The 22,336-nt window shown below is 40.6% G+C and overlaps 1 protein-coding gene across 13 annotated transcripts in view; it reads right to left on the reverse strand.

Moving 5' to 3' along the window:
• Psd3 (pleckstrin and Sec7 domain containing 3) overlaps positions 1-22,336 on the reverse strand; it is a 564,781-nt gene that overhangs the window by 232,018 nt on the left and 310,427 nt on the right. The window contains exon 1 of one of the 13 annotated variants that reach the window (XM_058580402.1): positions 14,396-14,642. The exons of 10 other annotated variants lie outside the window; for them this stretch is intronic. Coding sequence is in view for 1 of the 3 variants with exons in the window: in XM_058580400.1 (XP_058436383.1) it covers positions 933-964 (32 nt within the window). In the remaining 2 variants the exon portion in view is untranslated. Of the gene's footprint in view, positions 1-932; positions 1,677-2,755; positions 2,981-14,395; positions 14,643-22,336 lie in introns of those variants that run through there. 2 more of the 13 variants (XM_058580403.1, XM_058580400.1) reach the window with 2 other exon arrangements.

The raw sequence follows: 22,336 nt of genomic DNA on the forward strand, positions 1-22,336 counted from the left end.
GCATACAAGAACTGACCCAGACCAATCAAGACATATTGTAACCCCCTTAAACATTAAGTCACTTTAATTTTCCAACAGAAAATACTTCAATTACAATGAAGTGCCTAATTGTGCTGAAGTCTTCATGAGAAAGCATGTAAATTGTTTTCATCCAGAATCTACCCGTGTAAAGTTTAAAAATCAGCCAGTTTTGTGAAAAACTAAATATTTAATTACATACAGCATATCTGTAACAAGTAGACTTACAGGAGAAGTTTCATGTAAAGGACATCATCACAAATTGCCCTTTTCCTCCTGTTTACACCAAGAATTATATCAGTTATAATCAAGTCCCTTGTTTTTAAGATTAAATATATATCTAACCCAGAAGTTGTTTCCACTTAATCCTTTTCTCTCTATAATGGCTCTCTTGTAGTAAAAAACAAATGTCAAAGAAGGAACTTTCTTCACAGTGAAACTGCCACTTATTGCTCATTTCTTAGGGCAAGTTCATGGCATACATTCAGCCACTCCATAAAAGCAACATAATCACACCAGATATATAGTAATGGACTGATTTTGTCCAAACACAAGAAGTTGATCCTAATTAGCATATATGAAGAATTTACTCCTCAAATCCATGCCTATTTCTCATCTATCTCATCCTATATATTTGCCTCTTCCTTCTACTAGCTTGCCCAGCGCAGTTAATTTCACTTTTTCTCACATGCACCAGAGGATGTGATTTTTAAAATCCATGTGCATGAAATATCTCTGGATCTTTAGAAAATCTTCAGCAAGAAGGAGAAGATAAAGAACAAAGTGAGGGCAAATGATTCCATCCCTAGATGATTTCATTCTCTCCTATTTCACAACTCATGATGCTATTAGAACAAAACAGAAAATGCTCCTCTCAAACCAACACCTGGCAGTGTGGGAGCCTACAAACTCACCAGCAGCAACACAGAAACCACCGAATAGCCATAACAGCCCCTAGGGTGCGTCGAGGCCATACTTCCTCTCCTAGGCCACTTCCCAGAACTCGGGTCCCAGGACTCCAGGGTCCGTATCTACCCAGCCTTCCAAGGCCCCGGCTCCCTGTGAGGTCATGTTACTATGACCTCACATTCTCAGCAGAGTGTTTACTGTTGGGGTTTCTGTAATGTTTTTACAGCCTCAATAAAAAACAGAATCTAGAACACAAGAGCCAGTGTCTATCAAGGGAATGAAAAACAATGCAGCTCAGCCCTGTGCACACTTGATAAAGCAGACTGGATGACCCCTCTCGGAGGGGACAACACCCCCTTCTGTTCCTGTGAATACACAAGACACTGTCCCTCTAGTCTGCTGAGTATTATTAGATGCTTTTAGTTTAGATGCCCCCTTCTTTACTATAGTTCAATTTTATTTCCCCTATTTTTTGTATTTATCAAATAAATTCTCATAAAGTGTCATCCCTATCATCACTAAGCAAAGAAAGAATTTTCCCCCAAATTCTCCTTGTGTTCTAGGAAATGCTCTAGTGGAGCCTGGACTTCATACTTCCAAGTAAAAGTGGTGACGCTCATCCAAACACTCCATCATCAAATGGGGGTCAGATTGGGAGTCTGATCATGAGGCTTCCTCCTTAAAGACCTCTTTATCATATCAGATTACCACAGTTTCTAGATAAATACCCAGTTATTTGAATTTCAGAGAAGCAAAAAAGAGTGCTCAACAACAAATACTGCATGAAATACATTTATGCTAAAAAGTTATTCACCGTTTATCTGAAATTCAAGTTTAACTGAGCATCCTATATTTTAATCTGGCAACCTTATCTCCTGAAATATTTGTTCTAAATGTAAAGAATGTCAATGAAGGTGTTCCCTGTAGACGGGTATCCTGTTTCACCGATTCCTTCAGTGTTTGTTCTGACTTGCTTCTGCAAAACATTTTGTACCTCTACTCTTTTTCCACGGTACTGGTGCCTATAATCTACCGATCCTTCTCTAACGTCCTCTTGCATATAAAAGGAAACCTCTCTTTTCTTGGCATTTTCACTTCTCCCAGGCTGCCTACTGCCACCATAAATGTGATGATATACCAACTTCACCAAACTCCTGCTCAATATAAAACTTCGTACTCTGCGGCACATTATAAGGTCCTATTAAAGCAGACCCCAATTTCTCTTATATTCATCCTCCGCCATTCCACTCAGGCTTGGGCCAGAGAATCACAAGCTGTTCACATGAGTTTTCCCCATGCTATTCCCTCTGCTGCTCTCAACACCCCACCACCACAGCAAACTGTGCAAACCCTCACTGACCGTCCAGAGCCCAGAGGTCAACAGCTTAAAGACCCACACTGCAGCCAGCACCTTTATTATAGTACTGCCTTTTAAACACTCCATCTCCCTCACCTGCCTTGGATTCCAGTTTGCATCTATACCACAGAACAGGGTGAAGTTATTCACCTACCTGTTATAAGAATGCAAGAGCAGAGCATTCTGAGCCCTACTTCCTCCATCCTCCTCTAAAGCATTGCTATCAATGACACATGGCACCAACTTTCTAATTATGAGTAACCCTAGAACATTCTGGATAAACTGATAGTAGTTGATCACAAAAGGTATGTCTTAGTTCCTTCTTTGAACTTTTTTTTATTCTTTAATTTTTTTTATATAATTGTGGTAATAAAACTGCAACAGAAAAAACTAGGTTCATATATCAAAGCTATCTCTAGCCTGCATTTATAAAGTGCACCCTGAGAATTGTACATAGAAAACAATAGTCACCTTCAATTTTATACACAAGCAGGCAAGGGCAAAGGGCAGGTCAGGAGAATCCCAAATGATGTGTAGAAATGACTTCAGCTGTAAGTACAACGACAAGACAAGGGAGCAGTGTGACTGCTTTGCTGTTCTTCAGGTCGGAGACAGGGACACAGAGCCCCAGAGCCAACAGACAAGAAAGCCAGCCTGAAGCCATCATCCTGTCGGCTGGAATGAAGTCAGTCAAGGAGAATTCCACGTAAGTGAGATACACATACACAGAACCCTGTAGAAGGGGAATCCTGTTGACCATTAGCATCTATGGCTTTCACTTCCCAGACCCTGCAGAGATGGTACATAACTTAACCCTGAAAGAAATGTAAATGAGGAACTAGTCAAAACCACCATGGCACCTTTAGGGTGCCACTCACCTAAAGGCTCTAGCACAGCTTCAGCACGTCCTGTGCACCAGCCGCCAGATAAGATGGTCCCTAGGGTGCACTTCACAGTCATACAAGTCAGCAGCATGCTCCATTTTATAGATAGGGGAACTGAGGCCAGAAACTCGCCATGGAGAGTGGGACTGGGCTGCAGAACCCAAGTCTTCACATGCCCCCTACTGGTCATTCTGCTGCTAGTCAGCTTCTGGGTGGCCTGTCTTTACTGACTGAACAAACGTTTACTAAATTACCTATGACATGAAGGCAATGTTTTAGGTGCTTGTGGTACTTCAACAAAACAGAATAAAAATGTTTTATAGCAGGGAAGCTAAAAAAAAAACAATAAGTAATAAATACGTTAGAAGGTAATATTTGCTATGAAAGGAAAACAGAACCAAGAGGGATCAGGAGTCCAGTTTAGGGATAGGGCTGGATACTTTTTAATACATATCCTCATTGAAAAGACAATGTTTCAGAAAGAGGCAGCTAGCCATGAGAAGTCAAAAGCACTCCAGGCAGAGAGAACCACCGAGACAAGGTTCAAAGGCTCAGCACGCAGGCTGGGTGCAAACAAGCCAAGCCAGTGTGCCTGGGCCCAGGAACAGGAGAGTGTTCAGAAAGGGTTTGGGGAAGAGTATGTGTAGGGTGAAGGTTTCCACATCTTGTCAGTCCACAGAGCCAGTCTAGTGCTTTTTCATGACTCTCCAGGCAAATACCCAAGAGTTCCACTATTAACAGAATTAGAAGTATTTATAGATTACAGATTTACAGTCATACAGATGTATATACTACTTCATAGATTAATACTATACATTTACTAAGTTATTTGGACTTAATAGCCATTTGAACAAAAGATGCATATAAATTGAAAGAATATATTTTTCTATATTAAATAACCACAATTACTTATCAATACATGTGTGAGTCTATTGGTGACCACACAACTTCTCACACCTTGGCTCAGACAGGAGACTGACATTCATTTTTTCACCACTTAATTTTATAGCATGGCAACTAGTGAAAATTCAACTTCATAAAAATATGTGACCAAAATAAACAAGACACAATCTAATGCTGAAACAACCTCAGTCATGTGCTACACAATGTCAACGACAAGCTGCATCACATAGCTGGGTGTGCAGCAGGCTCTGCCGTCTTGGTTTGTGTAAGTACACACTGATGTTCACACCACACAATCCCCAACAAGATGTTTCTCATAACACATCCCTGTGGTTAAGTTATGCCTGACTGTGCCTTGACTAGTCCTCAATACTACTTCAGTGGACTTTAGCAGATCTATTTCCCTTGAAAGTACAGACACCCTGTGAATTCACTGCTAAGCCCAGATATGGCCACCCTTGGGAGCCACTTGGTGGTTCAAGGCCCTGGTACCACTATGAGGACTTTGGTTTTTATTCTGAGTAAAGTGGCTAATATCGAAGGCATCTGAGCAGATATTGAAGATTTAATTCATATTTTTAAGTGTGATCCTTTTGTTGCCTTGAATAGACTGTAGACAATGGGCCGAAACCATTTGGAAGGCACTGCAATTCTCCAGGGAAGAGGTGACTAGGCAGTAGCAGTGGATGTGGCTCCAGGTAGGGTTGATAAGATGATTTGCTAACTAGTCCTGTTGTGAGGTGTGCAAGAACAGAAGTTAATGTTGCAGGCTAAGCAACCTGAAGGGCAAAGCTGCCATCAACCAAGATGGAAAAGACCGAAGTCTGCACAGGTTTGGAGGACAAGCAGTTCAACTTCGACATGTTAACTTCAAGATATGCATCAGGTACCCAAATACATATGTAGCTATGTGAAGCTTTCAGAAGAGACATGTGCCAGGGCCACACTACAGGGTCTCAGTCTGCCAACTGGGGAAGACCCTGGCTTCCTAAGGCCCAAGATGACTCTGGCATGATGTCAAGATTCTGAGTCACTCCTCTAACCCATAGATAACCGCTAGAGGTCTCAGGAGAGGGAAAGGTAATAATGTTCAGGCTGGGTTTTAACATTTCTGCTTGGAGCATGGAGGGAAAAACGCAGGGAGACAGAGGTGATGGTTAAAAAACCAGCTGGGAAAGGACACTGAAATAGTGTGGCCAAAACAAAAGACTCTGAAATGAAAGTTGAAGCAAATATAAAGGAAAAGCCTGCTTCGCAGAATAATTAGAAGATTCAAACACACACACACACACACAATTGAGGTGTAGAGCTGTGTTCAGAGAGGGTAGAAGGCAATCTCTGACTTAGAACCTCAGGAGAGTGTGAACCAAAAACCAAGAGGATAAACACTTAAGAAGAGGGGGGCTAGAGTGTGCCCACAAAGAGAAACAGGAGACAGAAGGAAAAACAACCGTTAGTCTGTTTCAAAGATAGGCTGAGGGCAAGGGGTGCACAGGTTATCCAAGCAGAGCCGACTGGCAGGCAACCATCACACCTGCAGGAACTCAGCAGAGGCAAGGATTCAGTCCACGCTGGGAGACAGAGTACCTAGCTATAGCATTGGACATGACTAAGGAACCTTGACATGTGCCAATACAAAAATGTGTCTAGCGCCATCTTCATTCTTCACAATTCACTTCACCAAAGGATGGGGTGGGCCTCCACTGGCTGGGGAAATTCTGCATGTGAATGCCTGGTTTGCCAGTAAGTGACACCAATTAAGAAGATGCTAAACAGAAGTATCTTCTAAAGAGCTCTGGTTAGACTGTCAAAGTTCAAATGCTGGCTCCACTGGTCCCCAGTGTGGGACCTTGGATAAGCTCATTATCCCATGAGCCTCACTTTTCTTCAGGTATAAATTGGAAATAACAATCCCAACTTCACGAGGTGCTGTCGAGGAGATTAAATGAAAAGATCCACGTAAATGCTGAGTGCAGTGTCTAGCAAGGAGAAAACAATAAGTGCCAGCTGCCAGCATGAATTTCCATCACTTCTACTCCTCACACCATCAAGACTGTGCTTGGTTATTTTGATCATCACGCGAAATAATACACCTGCCAGCGTTTTAGTAATTATAAACCACCACACAAATGCTAGTCGGCATTCAGCAGGAATTACTACTTTATTTACAAGGTCAATTGCTTCACACAAACTCACGTTTAGCCTTCTATATCCCCTAGAAGAGATTGCTACGTACTTATGGTTGAAAGCTGCTTATAAGAGTTGCTACTTCCCTATTTAGCACCATGGTCAAAATTCAGCCTTTGCCACTGAAGAACCTCCTTTGAGTCTCACCTGGAGGTCTTGGCCCCTCCCACTCCACATTTTTTAAACCTCTCATTTTCTCCTTCCACTCAGTGCTGCATTCAGTTTTCCAGAAGAGGGCACCAGTGTGCTAGGCAGTGGTGAAGAAACAAACTCACCAACTGAGCAAGACAGGCTGTGTTTGTCTCTGAGGCTCCGACTTCCAATAAATATTTGGATTGGACTTTTCAGCCTCCTAGAGGTGCATACTTCCCTGGGAGTGTGATTTCAATGATGCAGATTTTCAATTTTTTTTTTCCTTTTCCTATAGACTAAGTTGTACTCTTCTGAGCTCTCAAATGAGAACATTGTTGGTGCAATATGATCAAGTCAACTTTAAAAAAAAATACTACAATGATTTGAAATGCATAATTTGCAAATTTACCCAATGTCTAGCTTGATAACTAAAAGGAAAAAAAATGATGCGGAAATGTTTATATAGTCATTACTTGCACGGAAGCCTCTTTGTGCAGAGAGGAATCAGTGAATCCCAATTCCACTGGTAAGAAAGGGAGTATGAATCATTTGCAGTTTGACTAACTCTCCTGAAATATTCTTAAGATGTTATTGGTTATTCTCTTCTGTCCATATTTGTGTTGGGCTGAAGATGTCTTAGTACAACTCATCAGGCATCAGAAGCTGGGCAGCAGAAGTACGAAGAGGCTAACAGAAAGCGTCCAGCACTGGCCAGCTAAGGAATCTAAGAACTTCAGCATAAAATATCTGCAATGGATCCTCCACAGGTAGGCAATCCTCACGTGGATAATGGCCACAATTTTATTATTGCAAACAGTTTGTTAAATAGCATACCTATAGGAATCTGCCCTACTTCTTGTCTGGCGCAGGTAAACGCTGCACCTAAAGTTAGTCAGGATGGCTTTCTACTCTGCAAGAAGTGCCAAAGAAGTGGCCAAGTTCTAATTCAAGTTGAACTTTTTGTTGTGCATTTTTAAAATGTATTCTCAATCCCTGCTAGAAGTCTCAACTTAGAATCTTTCTTTTTAATGTAACTTTCTTGGAAATATAAACCTTTAAGGATAAACAACTAAAAATTAACATACTAAATATTAGTATCCTATCCCTAAATTAAACATTATACACATTCAAATATACACTTGTAAATGCACATTTATTTTGATCAAATAGCCCCCTTTCTGGTTGGGGTCCCAAATGGCATACTAGTCCACCCAGAGGATGCTAGAAGAGTGCTGCTCTTCTGTTGCCCCCCCCCTTTCTCTCCTAATTCATATCTCCTAGGGTACAAATAACTTTCTGGTTATACATCATCTGATCTTAACCATCTCTATGGTGAATTCTACCCACTTGCAATTCTTATAATGTCCTTGCCATCCTGAACAGGCTCTGCTGCACTCCTTGGAGTGCTCAGGACTTCAGGTGTGCTCTGTAATGTCCCTTTCTGGCTGAAGCATCCCCTACACACTTGCACTCTGCACACTGCCCAAGGTTTCTACCACAACAGCCTGACAGCAAATCCTAATATTGAGTTTCCCCCCTAAGCCAACTGATTTAACTAATCTGTATCTGAGATTAAAAAGATTTCTTGGATTTGCTTAAAATTTTTGTAGGGCATGTGTGTGTGTGCATTATTGGGGATGGAACCTGGGACCTTGAGCAGGCTAGGCAAGCACGCTATTACTGAGCTACATCCCCCCCACCCTTCCCTTAAGTGCAAATTCAGAGGAAGAATTAATATCCTAGCTAAAGGGCAAGCACCAGATCATTCCATTAGGAAATACAATCCTATCCCTGTCCCTTCTAGCTTTCATTCTTTAAAATATTCCACCTTATCTGGAGGGATCAAAAGGCCCATTCTGTCCTAGAGCTGTGGGAATAACAGGGCACTTTTCCACTCTTTTATTACCTTTGTGACTGGGTTTTAAAAAACCTCCATAAATATTTTTGTGATGCTATGTAGAAACATTTTTAGAATATTTACTGTGCTTCATACACTATTCTAAGCACTTCACATTAACTCAACCTCATTGTCCCTATGACAGGTACCATCATTCACATTTTACCAAGAAGGAAACAGAGTAGTTAAGAAACTTCACCAAGGTCACAGTGCTAGTCAGTGGTAAAGCTGGGACTAGAGTGCATGCTGGACAGCTACAAAGTGCCAGCTCTTAACACAGCTGGGTGGCCTTTCTCTTATTTACAATAAATAGGTTATACTTCAGACATGACTTCTGCATATAGAAATGTATCTACTTCTTAAGGTCATATGATTAAATGTGTTAGTTTGACTGCACAATTAAATGTACACACCAAATCTGCACAAATATTATATGCTGGGCACACTTCTAAGAGCTAGGAATGCAGCCCCGCCCTTCTGAAGTTGTACCTTCTAATAAAAAGGGACAATAAATCAACCAGAAGGCGGTCCTCCCTTTAACCTTTCTATGAGTATTTGTTGAATACAGCTGGCTCATTCCCATCTACAGGTTTAGTACCCACAGGTTCCATCAACCAGGGACTGAAAATACTCTGGAAGAAAAAACCTGCATCTTCTCTGAACATGTACAGACTTTTTTTTCCCTCTCATTTCCTAAACAGTGCAGTATAACAACTTAGCATTTACACTGTATTAGGCATTATAAGTAGAGATGATTTAAAGTACAGGGGAAGTTATGCACAGATTATATGCAAATATTACACCATTTTATATCAGGAACTTAACCACCCTCAGATTTGGGTATCCATGGCAGGTCCTGGAACCAGTCCCCCCACCATTATAGGACAACTGTACCTGAATCACAGTTAAAACATTAAAGCATCAATAGACAAGCAAAAGCCTTGCTTACCTTCAGACAGTGATTGGGGTAAATGCCTTAAAGATAAATGCAGCTGGGGAAGGAAGTGGGGAGCCTGGGTGGGAGCTGCTATTTCATTCAATGCATGGAGAATGTTCCAATTGACTATAAAACTGAAGAAACTAAGAGAGTCTTGCAAGATACCTCCAGAAGAAACACAAAGGCAGGACCATGTTTGGCAAGTTCAAGGGTCAGCAGAGACTCCTGCACAGCTGCAGAGGAGCAAGCCAAGGGGCAGAAATGGAGTTGAAGAAGTTGCAGGGTCTGAATTCACTTACAATTCCAAATAAGTCGTTTAGAAGCCCCAAAATCAACTGCCGGGACCCCAACATCCATAGTCAGAATAGGCAGCACTTACCAAAGGCGATGTCTTAGGCACACCTTAACTGTCAGCATTAGTGGGCTCTTCTCAGTACCTCCTCAACTTCCCCAACTCTTCCCCAATCCTCAGTAGCATCTAAGGACCGAAATCCGCCTCTTGCCTAACCACCATGCAGCAGAAAGATCCGTGGCACACTCTCCAGCACTGACCCCAGAGGCTGGTCTGACTACTGTAAGGCTGAATCCACTAATCGCATTTCTATCACAGTGCCTTGGACAAAGGCCAGATCTTAACAAGTACTCAAAAGGGTCCCAAATCAAATTGCAGCAAATTGAAAAGTTAATGATGTATGTTAAAAATCAACACATCTAAAAACTTCAGTGGATGTATGAAGATAACCATTAGGATGTTTCCTCTCATGAACCTACATAGAAGTGGAAAGTTTTGACCAAGTTTTATTGTAATATTCTCATTATAGAATCTAAATAATCTAACCAGTGGGAAACGTTTGCCAATGAGGTCACTGCACTTTCTCTGGATGTTTTTCTCAGATTCTAGTTTTTTGTTGTTGTTTGTTTAGTGTTGTTTTGTTTTTAAAGATTATGTCTCCCTAATATTTTACAATGGGGAGCAAATGTGACAAACAGACAACAGCAAAGTAGGCAGAACGTAGGGTGAGGACTGAGAGGAACTTTGATTTTTAATATTTGTATGTAGAAAAGTAAAGGCATGATTACTAAATACAAAGATGAAATACATTAGTTTGTGTTTTGGTTTTTAAGTACCAGGTACTATCCTGAGTACCACAAAAAAAGAAGAAAAAATACCATTGCCAATTTCTAAGCTTGGAATGTACCTAGGTAACTACTTTTACACCAATTTCTTCCTATGTATACTACTATATTTTAAAATAGTTACCAATTTTAGGAAACTATGTATCATCTTAGTTTGTGTTTTGATTTTTACACTACAACTTCCTAAAATCAAACCACCTGCAATGGGAGGGGGAAAGAGACTTCTGTTCATTGCTAACTATAACTGCATTTTAAAGTAGTCTGGCATTTTTAAAATTAAAATCATGTGATTAGGGAGGTAGAAAGAATTTAGTGACATAAGCTGGAACAAATTCAGTTATCGAACACGAAACAGGACAATCTGCTTTGCAAACAAGCTAAGAATTAAAGGGATCCAGGATTTAGTGGTGTGCTTCCTCCAGGAAGATCAGAAGGCCTTTAAAATCAGATGGAAAGAAGGGATATCTCATATTCTGGCTTCCTACCGCATGACAAGCTCTTTACACATAATCATCTCTTTTTAATGACAATCAGAACTTCCTAGCCCAGTTTCCTCATGTAAACTTTTAAAAGGCATCCCTCTGGATAGATGAATTACAAAACACGTCCCCCTTTAATAAATGTTTTAGGGGAAAAAAATAATCCTTGCCAGGGTTTATATCTGAACAAGCAGAATTCTACTTCTTGAAGATCCTTGAATCAGTCCAGAGAAATTATTCTGTAATTAGGACAATCACCTACCTTTAGGCTATGTGGCATTAAGAAAGCAAAATGCTGAACTTCCAAGCAGCAAGCACCCAACAGCTCAGTCTCACAGGAAAATAACAGATGACCAGAATAGGAATCCTGATTCCTGATCCAACCTTTTTTGTCCACTGTCCCGCTGTCTGGAGCCAGAGCTGACCAGGTAAATAGGCGGCAAAGTCAGCGTTCCCAATCTCAATTAATTTCTTGGTAAGTATTTTTCAAGAAAACTAAAAAGGACAGAGTCCAGTCAGGGGAAAGGGGTGTCCATCCAAAGGTTCAGAAACCTAGTAAAGATACGGATGGTGTCAGAGGCAGTACAAACCAGCTTGCACTCCAAAAGGTACTCTTCAGAACCAGACTATGAGCTGCTCACAAAGGGAGGGGCCACCAAGAGAACCAGAGACACTACTGAACAAGACCCCCCATCTACACCCCTCCACTGGGCATCACAGAGATGAGGCAAAACTATATATACAAATACTTGCTTCATCAATGCCTACACGTATTTCTTCCTTCCCATTTCAAAGCTTCTGAAATGAGGATGGTTTCTCATGCAGCAAGCAGCGTAAACCCTGTCAGCCAGGTACACTGGATGATGTTCATTTCCTAGGTGTGAAGGAAAATCTAATCTTGACAATTCATGTTCATGATGCCTTCAAAAGGATTGTGCTACGAGTTGGTATTATGTATGCAAAAAAGAAACTAAAACAAGTCTTATTTTGTATGTAAGAATCTGGAAGTTTAAGAATTAGCATTAAACACTGTAAGTCTTGAAAAGCATTGCATGATAGTTCATTGGTACCATATTATTTCCTGGCAGTAAACTCTTGATTTATCTACCCATCACCAGCATCTCAGATTTTAAAAATGCTATACCAATTCACTTTTACTAGCTGCTTTAAAATTCCATTTTTTAATTTACATTTGATTTTTAACAAGACTACTCCATTTCCTTATTCATTTATGGATTATGATAGTCAAGCAATGGTGGCACACAGTTCTTTGCTTTCTACCCCTGTTTTGGGCATCCTAAGTTATTTTGAAATTCTGGTTTTTATTATTTATTTCTATAGATTTATGGACAATTCCTTGAACATTTAAAAATTCCATTGTAGCCAAATTAGAATATGTTCAAAAGTAATACCAAATGTGAATTTGATATCAACATACCTTATATATAATCAGAGATATTATAAATTATTGTATAACGGTGTATTAAGAATTGTAATTCAAAATAATAAACAATAATGAAAAAAGCAATACTACTGTCCTTAGTACACTAATACATTTGAGATATTAAAATTCTACTTCTCCATTTTCAAAAATAATCACACAAAGTTTCTACAACACCACCCTTCCAGATTCCTTATCAGAGAAAACAGAAAATTAAGCATGTGAATTAGTTAAGATCAGTATTTATAACCAACATTACATTTAATTAAAGTCAAATGAAAACTTTGATTTTTCCTAACAAAATGATTGTTGCTTTTCTCACCCTTTGAATAAGTTCTATGAAAATCAAGATTATTTCTCCAGCTAATTCAGATACTGCTGCAGATAAGATGAAGTAGCCATGGTACCTTAAGTCTAAACTTGTGGCCTCTACCCCTCCCTAACATCCCCACCCCGACTCCTACCCCTATATACACACCAAAGCTCAGATTCCAGAGAGATTTTGAACTTCTACATCCTTGGCTTGAGGCAATTATCTTTTATTTTCATTTGCAATCTAGTCCATCATCTTGAACTTTATATTGTGAAGAGAGGCAACCAAAAACAAAACCAAGTTTCCTGGAGGACAAATAACCTCCATACTATAAGAAAATACTAAGGGCAAGCAATCCGAGTGTTCTGTAATTCCTCAGCCCCACAATGCAGCAAGAACACGCAAGCCCTCCTCAGGTAAGAGGTCAGACTGAAGGCTAGTCCTTCAGAAGGACATGTCCTCCTTACCTTGATGAAACCTGGGGGTGGGCTGCTTGTGGCTGGTTCCAGGTTTTGTTTGCTGACTATTTACTTCCACTCTACACAGAGCACAACCTTTACGAAGCACATACTCATGCTTCTGCTCAGCAGTTAGATACACACAATACAATGCTTTTGTACCACAGAAACCTGGCTCACAGAAGGGGCCACAGGAAGATTGCAGGTGCCCCGAATCCAACCCATGGCCCCGGCTGAGTAAGCACTAGACTTACTCAGAGAAAAAAAGCACACATTAAGAAGCTCTGACCCTCTGTGACTATTTAAATGGAAGTCACATGCAGGGCCCTATAAAGATCTGTCCTCTCCCATTCCAGCTCCTCAAAAGGCACCAACTGGGGCTTCCTCAGAGCAGAGCAAACCTGTGTGTCTTCTTTTTCAAATCAGCCCACCTGCTGGATGCACTCCAACACCCCTTCGCCCAAGCAGGGGACGAACATCCTTAAGAGCAATATTCCACCTCATACAACTAAATCAGAAACATCGTCAAACAACTTTTAAAATGGCGAGAGCCAGTGATCTGGCTGTGATGCCCTGTGTCTAACCGTCTCTCCTGTGCCAGTTCTCCCTAGTGACAGTCTCTGCTTCCTGACCTACATGCCGCAAGGTGTCGGCGTGAACCACTTAGCAATTCCCTACCTGCAGCAAGATGCTGTGTATCAGAGATGGACCTAGAAAAAAGCTTGCACTCACATTTTGTGACTTTCAGAGAACATGAACACTTCAGAATGAAATTCATCATGGAAGCATAACATGCTGACCTCATTAGCATATATTGACCCCATCCATTTCTCATCTTTCATTAGAATATTTGCTTAGCCATCCCACTCCCGGTACCACCCAACGCCTCTCCAGCCCATATGCTCACCTGAAAGGGAGGAATCAAGGCAAACAGCTATGCCAAGTTTTGGCTTAAGCTTCAGTTTTTCAATTTTATTTATGAGGTATATAAGTAATATAACTTAAGTTGTAAAAACAAAGAGAGGTAGGCAAGGGGACAAAAATTAAAAAAAAAAAAAAAATGATTACGCCTATAGCTGGAAAAATGCCCAAGAAACCACAATGAACCTACCAGTCTGGGACTTCCACTTGAAGGATTTGCTCCTTCCTTTGGAGTCAGTAGAAAACAGAATTCACTGTGGCAGCATTTTTAAAATTCATTTTAAAATATCTCCTCAACTGTATAGTCAAATCACTGAGACAGTGCTGGTTTCACATTCGGAATTCCTATCATCAGAAGGAGGGCTAAAAGAACCTAAAAACCCCCCAATCAATTCACACAGGTCCCACCAGAAGCACTTTACCCCAGATGCTTGAAAGGAGGCCAGTGTCAGTAATAGCAAAGGTGTGATCCTCCCCGTCTCCCATCCACCAGAGGCATCAGGGTCCTGTTCGGCAGGGGATCAGACAGGCACAGGAGATCCTAAATCCTGCAACTGGCTACAGTACAATGTCACCAACTCCAAGTCACCCAAGAGATGACGTTTTGGCACCTTGTCACAGTGTTATCACATGCTAGTCGCTTCATAGCAATCAAAATACTTCCAGAAGTAACCCGCATTGATACTGCTGAGAACTTGCCAGAGGTCAGAAGCAAGCTCATTATTACACATGCACACATTACTCTGTTTTCCCTCCTTACAATTACAGACGGTGCTTACACTAAACACGCACACAACCCTACCTGTATTCACAAATACCTAAAACTCTGGGAAGAAGACCTAGAAAGCACTATAAAATTAAAGGAAGAAAAATGTAAGACTCAGAGGCTAACTTCCCCACAGATACAAAGCAGTACTTGAACCATTCCTACCTGTCTTCAATCCTGAAGTACTTTCCACAGTGAGCGATCCACTGTCTTAAAACAGATCTAAATCAAACCCAAAGAACATGGATTTGAAGGCTCTAACAGACCTCCAAATTATGTTCCCTTTCTCAGCCTCAAGTTCCTCACCTACAAATGATGCAGTTCAAAATATCTGCCTTAAAAGGTTACCATGAAGATTACTAGATAAAAATCAGTCACTCAAATAGTTAATTTTTAAGATTTTAATGACTTCTGCCCCCCAGAATTCTTGATTTTGCAAAATAGAAATAGAAGAAAATGTCCCCTGCACCTCCCCTAAATAGATTCAAGGGCCATCTATTTATCAGTGCTTAAAACACACACTTTACCATGTACAGTAAATGCCACAAAGAAATTTGTTGCGTTTGGGGGTAGCGATTAACAAAGTGGAGACAAAGATGGCTTTTTTGTTCAGTACCTGACTGCAACACAGATACCCTGAAGAGACTAACTAAACTTCTAAACATAGCATCCGTAACATCCAGCACATCAACCCCATGTGCCAGGAAGTACACGTCAAACATCACCCTTTTACCCCCACAAAACCCTAGTATTTCAGGCGCTGAAACATTAGAGCTATTAAAAACACACTCATGCGTGTGCATACCCATCTCTTTTAACTTGGCAGCAGTTCTGAAACTTACTTAACCATGAACACTTCTGTGCCAGCAACATCTATTAACACCTACAGAAAAGAAATCTGGGACCCCCACTTCACTGCCCTGATGTCGTATCCTAATGTAGCATATGACAGACTTATGCTGGCAATAGAACTACTTAGGAAATTGGTGAAGGTAACTTTTCCAGTCCCATCTTGGACCTAAAGTTTTAGAACCAATGGGTCAATTCCATTCCAAGAAACATCCCAGGCTATAACAAATTTAGAGAACTGCTGCTGAGGTTCAGAGTTGCCAGTTGCCTCTTGTTGCAATGGATGCTGCCACTCTCAAACTTCAATGTCTCTGAGAGCAACATCAGTTACTGAGCATCCACACCCCTTGCCGGGCACAATAGGAATAAAGAGCAATATATAGCTCCCAACATTCAGGATTTCACAGCCCAGGCAACAAAGAGAAACTCTGTTCAAATAACACAAGCAAGACAGAAAATATGAAGCAGCTAGTACTTTACCTGAGGATGTTATACCAAAAGATGGCACTTACCAGACACACAGAGCTGAAAGAAAGGTTCTCCCAGTCCAGGGAATGGTGCACAAAGGCACAAAGTTGTAAAACCACCACCACAGGGCTCGTCCAGGGCACCGACATAGGCCGGTGTCACTAGATTACAGAGTGGAGAAAGGACAGCAAGAGGTGGGTGGGGGGTGCTTAGGAATGGAACCAGAGGAAGATCAAAAGTGGATAAGAAAAAAAATCAAGTCTGAGAGAGATAACTAAGTGATATTATGGAAGGTGTCTAGATGAAATGAGTTGGAAGTTATAAAGTGCTTAAAACAGCATCAAGGAAATCAGAGGGTGAGACTGAAGATATGGGTCCACTTAGAAGATCACTGCCAAATCCAGAAGAGACGAAAGAACTCCAGGCAAGGTATGAATACAGAGCCAACAGAGCAAAATGGTAAGAAAATAGTAAGACTGGTACAATTTGGCGATCACACATGGGACCCTAAGGCAAGGCAGAACTGAGGCAGACTCCAAGACTTCAGACTTGGACAACGGGGTGGATCAAGTCAGCCAGCTTTGAACCAAAATAAATATGTCTGTTTTAGGAAGGCAGTAGATAACATGTCTGACTTTAAGAAACCCTGATATTTCACATAATTAAATCACTTGGGTCTCATACACTCCTTGTAAGGTTTATACTTATTTTACAATGAAAGACTCAGAGGCTAATAAGATATTCCTTAACTCACATAATTAAAAGTTGCAGGCAGCATAACCATAAGCCAAGTCCTATGACTCCTTGGTTCATGGTAATTTCCCCTTCACAGATTTGCCAGAGGAAAGATCATTCTCCTACCCTAGCTTTCTACTTCTTCTAAAACCAACTATAGAAGCCATCAAAAATTCCTTTAAGAAATTAGTTTTTGTTTGTTTTGCTGAACTGGGATGCTCTACCACTGAGCTACACCCCCAGTCCTTTTTATTTTTGAGACACTGTCTTGATAACTTGCAAACTGGCCTCAAATTTGCCATCCACCTTCAGCCTCCTACATAACAAGGATCACAAGCATGGGTCATTATGCACAGCTTATTCTAGCCTATAGTTGCTGGTTTTTCCATTGAAGTCTTTGTGGTGTCTATTAGAAATGAGAAATTCCCAAAATGCTTATTATTAAAAGTCAAGTCCATTCACAACATTATAACCACTACCAAGTGACTATATTCAAGCTTTGGTAACAGAAGAAAGACATTCACAATTTTTTAAAGCCTTCTTTTGAAAAGGGCATTTTTCTTCACAATAAAAGGCAAAGTGCCTAATATTTAAAATAAACCAGCAGATCCCATATTATAGCAAGACTAAAAATTTTACTCAAAAATAGAGGCAATGGAGTTTTATGATTACATAGCAACCTGGAAGTCTTTAGATTCCATCAATCACCAACAGACTTTTACTCTCTTCTCTCTAACCCAACTCCATTCTTCCAGAGTTCTCCCACAGCTTGAATGAATGTCACTGCCTTTCTCAAAAACATCCTAGTGCCTGCAGAATCGTACCTTCCACCCCGTTGCTAGCACGGTGCTCTCTCAGATTTGCTCCAACTGGCTGGTCAAGTCTTGAATCCAATTCCCCACAATTTCCCATGTGCAAAACGCAACCCCTTTGCCCATGTGAGGGTTTCCCGAGTTCCGCAGTGTCCTTCTTCCTTTCCAGCCTGTGAAATCTATTCATTCCTCAAGGCTCAAATCCAGTGCCTCTATCAAATCTATCTAAAGCCATGACTGATGTCACCTTACAATCCACAGCATCTTTCTTTGTTAACATCTCCAACAGAGCACTTCTTTAATTCTATGTTGAAATAACATGGGATGATTTTTTTAAAAGATGCTCCAAAGTTTGAGATAATTTTTTACGACAATTTTGTAAGCAAAATTTTAAAAGGCTACCATTTCACAGAATCAGGCAGGAAGAAAAATACAACCCCTTTTTCCCCCCAGAAAGCTCTGGAGACACCAAATCTTAGTAACTTTTACAGACTGAAAACCTCTGAATCCCAGGGATCCTCAAGCTCCAAGGACATCACAGCCTTTGGGTTTTGTAAGTGCCACTGCTGGAATGTGCTCACATTCTGTGGGGTGTTTTCATTAAAAATGCTTAATGGACCCTATCCAAAATAGACACCCATGGGCGAATCCTGCCTTAGAGCAAGTTTTATACACCAAAGTCCCTGGGCATCTCTTTTAGCTATTTTCCCCAGGACACAAAACAGATGGATAATGCCAATCAGTTTTTAAAAAAAAGAAAGAAAGAAAAAGTAACAAAGTATTTCCTCCCATCCAAAGCAGAGAAACAGATTATTTATATATTTCATAAGTCTTAGTACATTTTGGCTACTCTATCAGCTACTTTCATTTGTTGACTTTTGGTCCCCTTATTTAAAAAACAAAACAAAAATGATTAACTGAGCAACTCCATGGTTGCCAAAGGACATAGCAAGAGTGCAGCATGACCAAACTCTGCCCCTTCAGGGTACAGCTGCCCACAGTGCCCACTTCCTGCTTTAGGGTTTCCTTGATTACACATCAGATTCTCTGAACCAAAAACATCTGAGGACACAGCATGATCTCTTTAAGAAAAGTTGCCATTTCAAGTGTAGACAACTTCTATAGCAGCCTCTGATTGGGGAAAAAGCTACACTGAAACAATCCTAAGTAGCAACATGGAATCAGCAGAGACACTGGACTTCCCCTTAGGTGGAGGGCAAGCAAAACAAGTTAGCCCACTAAAAGCAAGGACATAGGACCCAGGTCACCTTTGTTCAAATCCAGTCTCTAATATTAGCCAGTTGTGTGTGATTGGGCTACTTTCTTCATTTGTGTACTGCCATTTGCTCTTCTATAAAATGGGGTACAAGTGGTATCTAAGTCCATACAACAGCGTGGCTATTATTATTACTCCAACTCTCAAACTAAAAAGCTGCCTGACCCCAAGCAAGTTGCTGAACATCCCAGTTTCCTCATCCATAAAGTGAAAGGTCTGAAACCCAGCACAGCTCTAGAACTGCCTGAGATTAAATACGGCACCAAGTCAACCCACTCTGCCAATACCAATCTCAATGTGCTTAATATGTTATTGGTCATGGAGCAATTTCACATTAAATCAGCTCTATCACTATTTGTTTTTAATTCTGCAAGTTCAATATCCTTAGTAAAACACATTGAACAAGTTTTCTCATAAATGATACAGAAAACAAAAAATTTATTTATTCAATCTTCCTGTTCACAGCCAGTTCTGAGTTCAAAGTCTATAATTTGTTATAACAGAATTAATGATAATACAAAAAATAGAGATATGGGAAAGAAGCTAAATTTACCATGCCTTGAGAAAATTTGGAAGTATAAAATGTATTCACATCTGGAAATAGTCTCATTAACTTGTACCATCTAGGTTCACAAACGCAAACCTTCCTTTCTTTTGCCAAGGAAACAGCACCAAATAGTAACTTACTGTTACTGGGGAAGGAGCTATGCTGAAACAATCATGGTTTCTTTCTCCTACTGTCCTTTTTCCACTAGCTTTTAAAATGTGGTCTTTGTTATAGGTGGAGTTCCTGAACTTTATGAGCCAGCTTGCCATTTTAGATGTTGTAAAAGCTCAGTGGATGCATTACTGCAACTCCGAAGAGCAAAGAAATTAAAGGATAAAAGCATAAAGCACAGGGTTATATTTTCTTCATGCTCAAGATTGTTACAGAGTTCATCTATGTGTAAAACTGCCTTTCAAATCCCTCTACACTCTGCACAGCTCCAGTTAGCAGAAGGCAGGCCTGCCCTTCAGCATGTGCATTCAGAGCCAGACACTGCTGAAATGCTTCAGGCATGGGCACACAGTGTTCTTGCCCCAGCTAATCAAGCTGGCTCCCTGCAGTCTCTCCATCACTGATAACGCATCAAGCGCTGTCCTCCATCCCTTCTTAACCATTAATTGAGGAAACGTTTAAGGGGTGACTACTCCTGTGTCAGAACAACGGTCATCAAGATAGATGTGCTCTTCTGTGACTGCAGTTCCAGGTTAACAATGAGTAGCCATGAAAGATGATTTTAAAGAGCAATTATAATGATGTTATTTTTAAAATACAATTTGCACTAGAAGCATGCAGAACAGAAAACCTGGTCTAAGGAAATCAGCCTTCTTGAAAAAAGTGACACTGGAGCTGACACAAGGACCAGGATGTTAAAGCAGGGGTAAACAGGAAAATCACAGGCTGGAGTCAAGGCATTTGAAAAGCAGCTATAGCTGACGGTTATGGGATGGAGGTAAGAAGATTTGTGGAACACAGAACAGGCAGAATGTGAGGCTAGAGGTACCGCTGTCTCACTGCAAAGGCCTCTGTGGACATCACCATCAAAACCCTTTATTCCATTCTCAATAAGGCCCATTTCTCATAATTTTCTAGTATCAATTACTAGAAATTACTAGAAAACAGTCAACTAAATCCATGACATACTACACTAATTGGTATAGGGTGTTAGGGGAAGGATAACAAGCAACTTCTGGAGAGGCAAAGCTTTCTTTCACAAGTGCCATGTCCAAGCTCCAACACCAGCAGTGGATAGATCACTGGGTCAGGATGGATTTTCTAACAGTTGATTAACCTGTATTTGCTAAGTCACAAAAGCATTCTATCTAGTCAGAATAACTCATCAACAAAATGCAACAGTATAAGACATGCACACCACATTCTAAAAGAATCATTTTCTTCATTCTAAAAGACCTACCATAGTAAATTAAGAAAAATTCATGAAAGAGAAACAGTACAAATAGTAACAACCACTGGCATATGGATTCTCTATTCACATGTAAAGCCCAAAAGTATTAAGTAAAAAAACTACTAAGGTAGTTACAGAATAAAAGTAGAACAGCACTAATAAACCTTAAAGGAAATAAATAAAACTCCACCAAGAATAAAATGTACAAAGTAGCTAGGAATAAAGAAAACTATAGAACTAAAATAAAGCTTTAAGAGTTTGCCAAGAAGAATAAATTTGAACTAAATAAACGCTAATGGTTAATTTTGGTTGTCAACTTGACTGGATTGTGGGATGCCTGGAAAAAAAAAAAATCCATGAAGGGTTCTTCTGAGCATGTCTGTGAGGAGAGACATGTGGGTCAGTGAATTGAGTGGAAAAGACCTGCCCTCAACAAGGACAGCACCACCCAAGAAGCCCAGACGGAAGGAAAAGGTGGAAGAGGGGCAGCAGGTCAGTGCACGGCCTACCCTTCTTAAGCAGGTGTGGGTTTTGCTGTAGTTGCTGGAGGTTTGTTTGTTGCTGCTGCTGTCACTTGCAGACACCACACTCCAGAGTCTTCAGCCACTGAACAAAGCCCTGCAGAAGCAGCAGCTCTCAGGGAACTTCCAAGGCCTTAGGCCTCACACTGGGGACTACAACACTGGTCCCTCCTGTTCTGAGGCTTCTGTGGACTGAACAGTTACCAGTTTCCCTGGCTTTCCAGTCTTCAGAGGACCATTGTGGAACTCTTCAGCCTCTGACCATATAAGCGACCTAATAAATCCCGTCTTATAATCATACCCATTCTATCAGTTCTGTTCCTCTGAAGAACTTTGACTAATACAAACATTATGCTCCTAGATTCAATATTTGATTCTTTCCCAACTCCCACTAAAATGTAATAAAATTCAAGAGCAACATAAAAAAATAAAACCACGAAGAACTAGAAGAAAAGCTGAATGCATAATTTCTGAGAAGGTGATTCTATCCTTTATAAATAGTAGACATCATGACTTAACTTTCAGATTTAATTAGATGAGAACACTACCAACCAAAATTAAAATGATAAATGGAGAGAAAAACACTTAGACAAACGACAACACTAACCTTCACATGTAAATGATTTGGGGGTACTCAGAAAAGAAAAATCAACACACCAAATCAATAACCAGGCAAGATTCTTCCCTGAACATTCCAGTCACTGTGCCCTGGCTGGAGAAGCTGCTTCATCCATAATTCCTGGAAGGAACAGAACCCAGGTACCTCATCCTCATCCTGATCTCAGCTGATAGGAGTGACCACCTGACAATCCAAGCCAACACACCACTCACCCCTAGAAATCTGGGACACAGGTATCCTTGGCACTTCAACTATAACAGTGAGCCGCACTGACAGATCATATAAAGTAGGAGCTCAACTAAGTGGCAAGGCACACCAACAGCAGAGGAATAAAGAGTTATGAGAAAGAAAAAGAAATACAGTATACA

This window comes from Marmota monax, unplaced genomic scaffold (genome assembly GCF_021218885.2).
Source record: "Marmota monax isolate L192 unplaced genomic scaffold, Marmota_monax_Labrador192_F-V1.1 WCK01_AAM20220418_F8-fsc00040, whole genome shotgun sequence".
NCBI classification, from domain to species: domain Eukaryota; kingdom Metazoa; phylum Chordata; class Mammalia; order Rodentia; family Sciuridae; genus Marmota; species Marmota monax.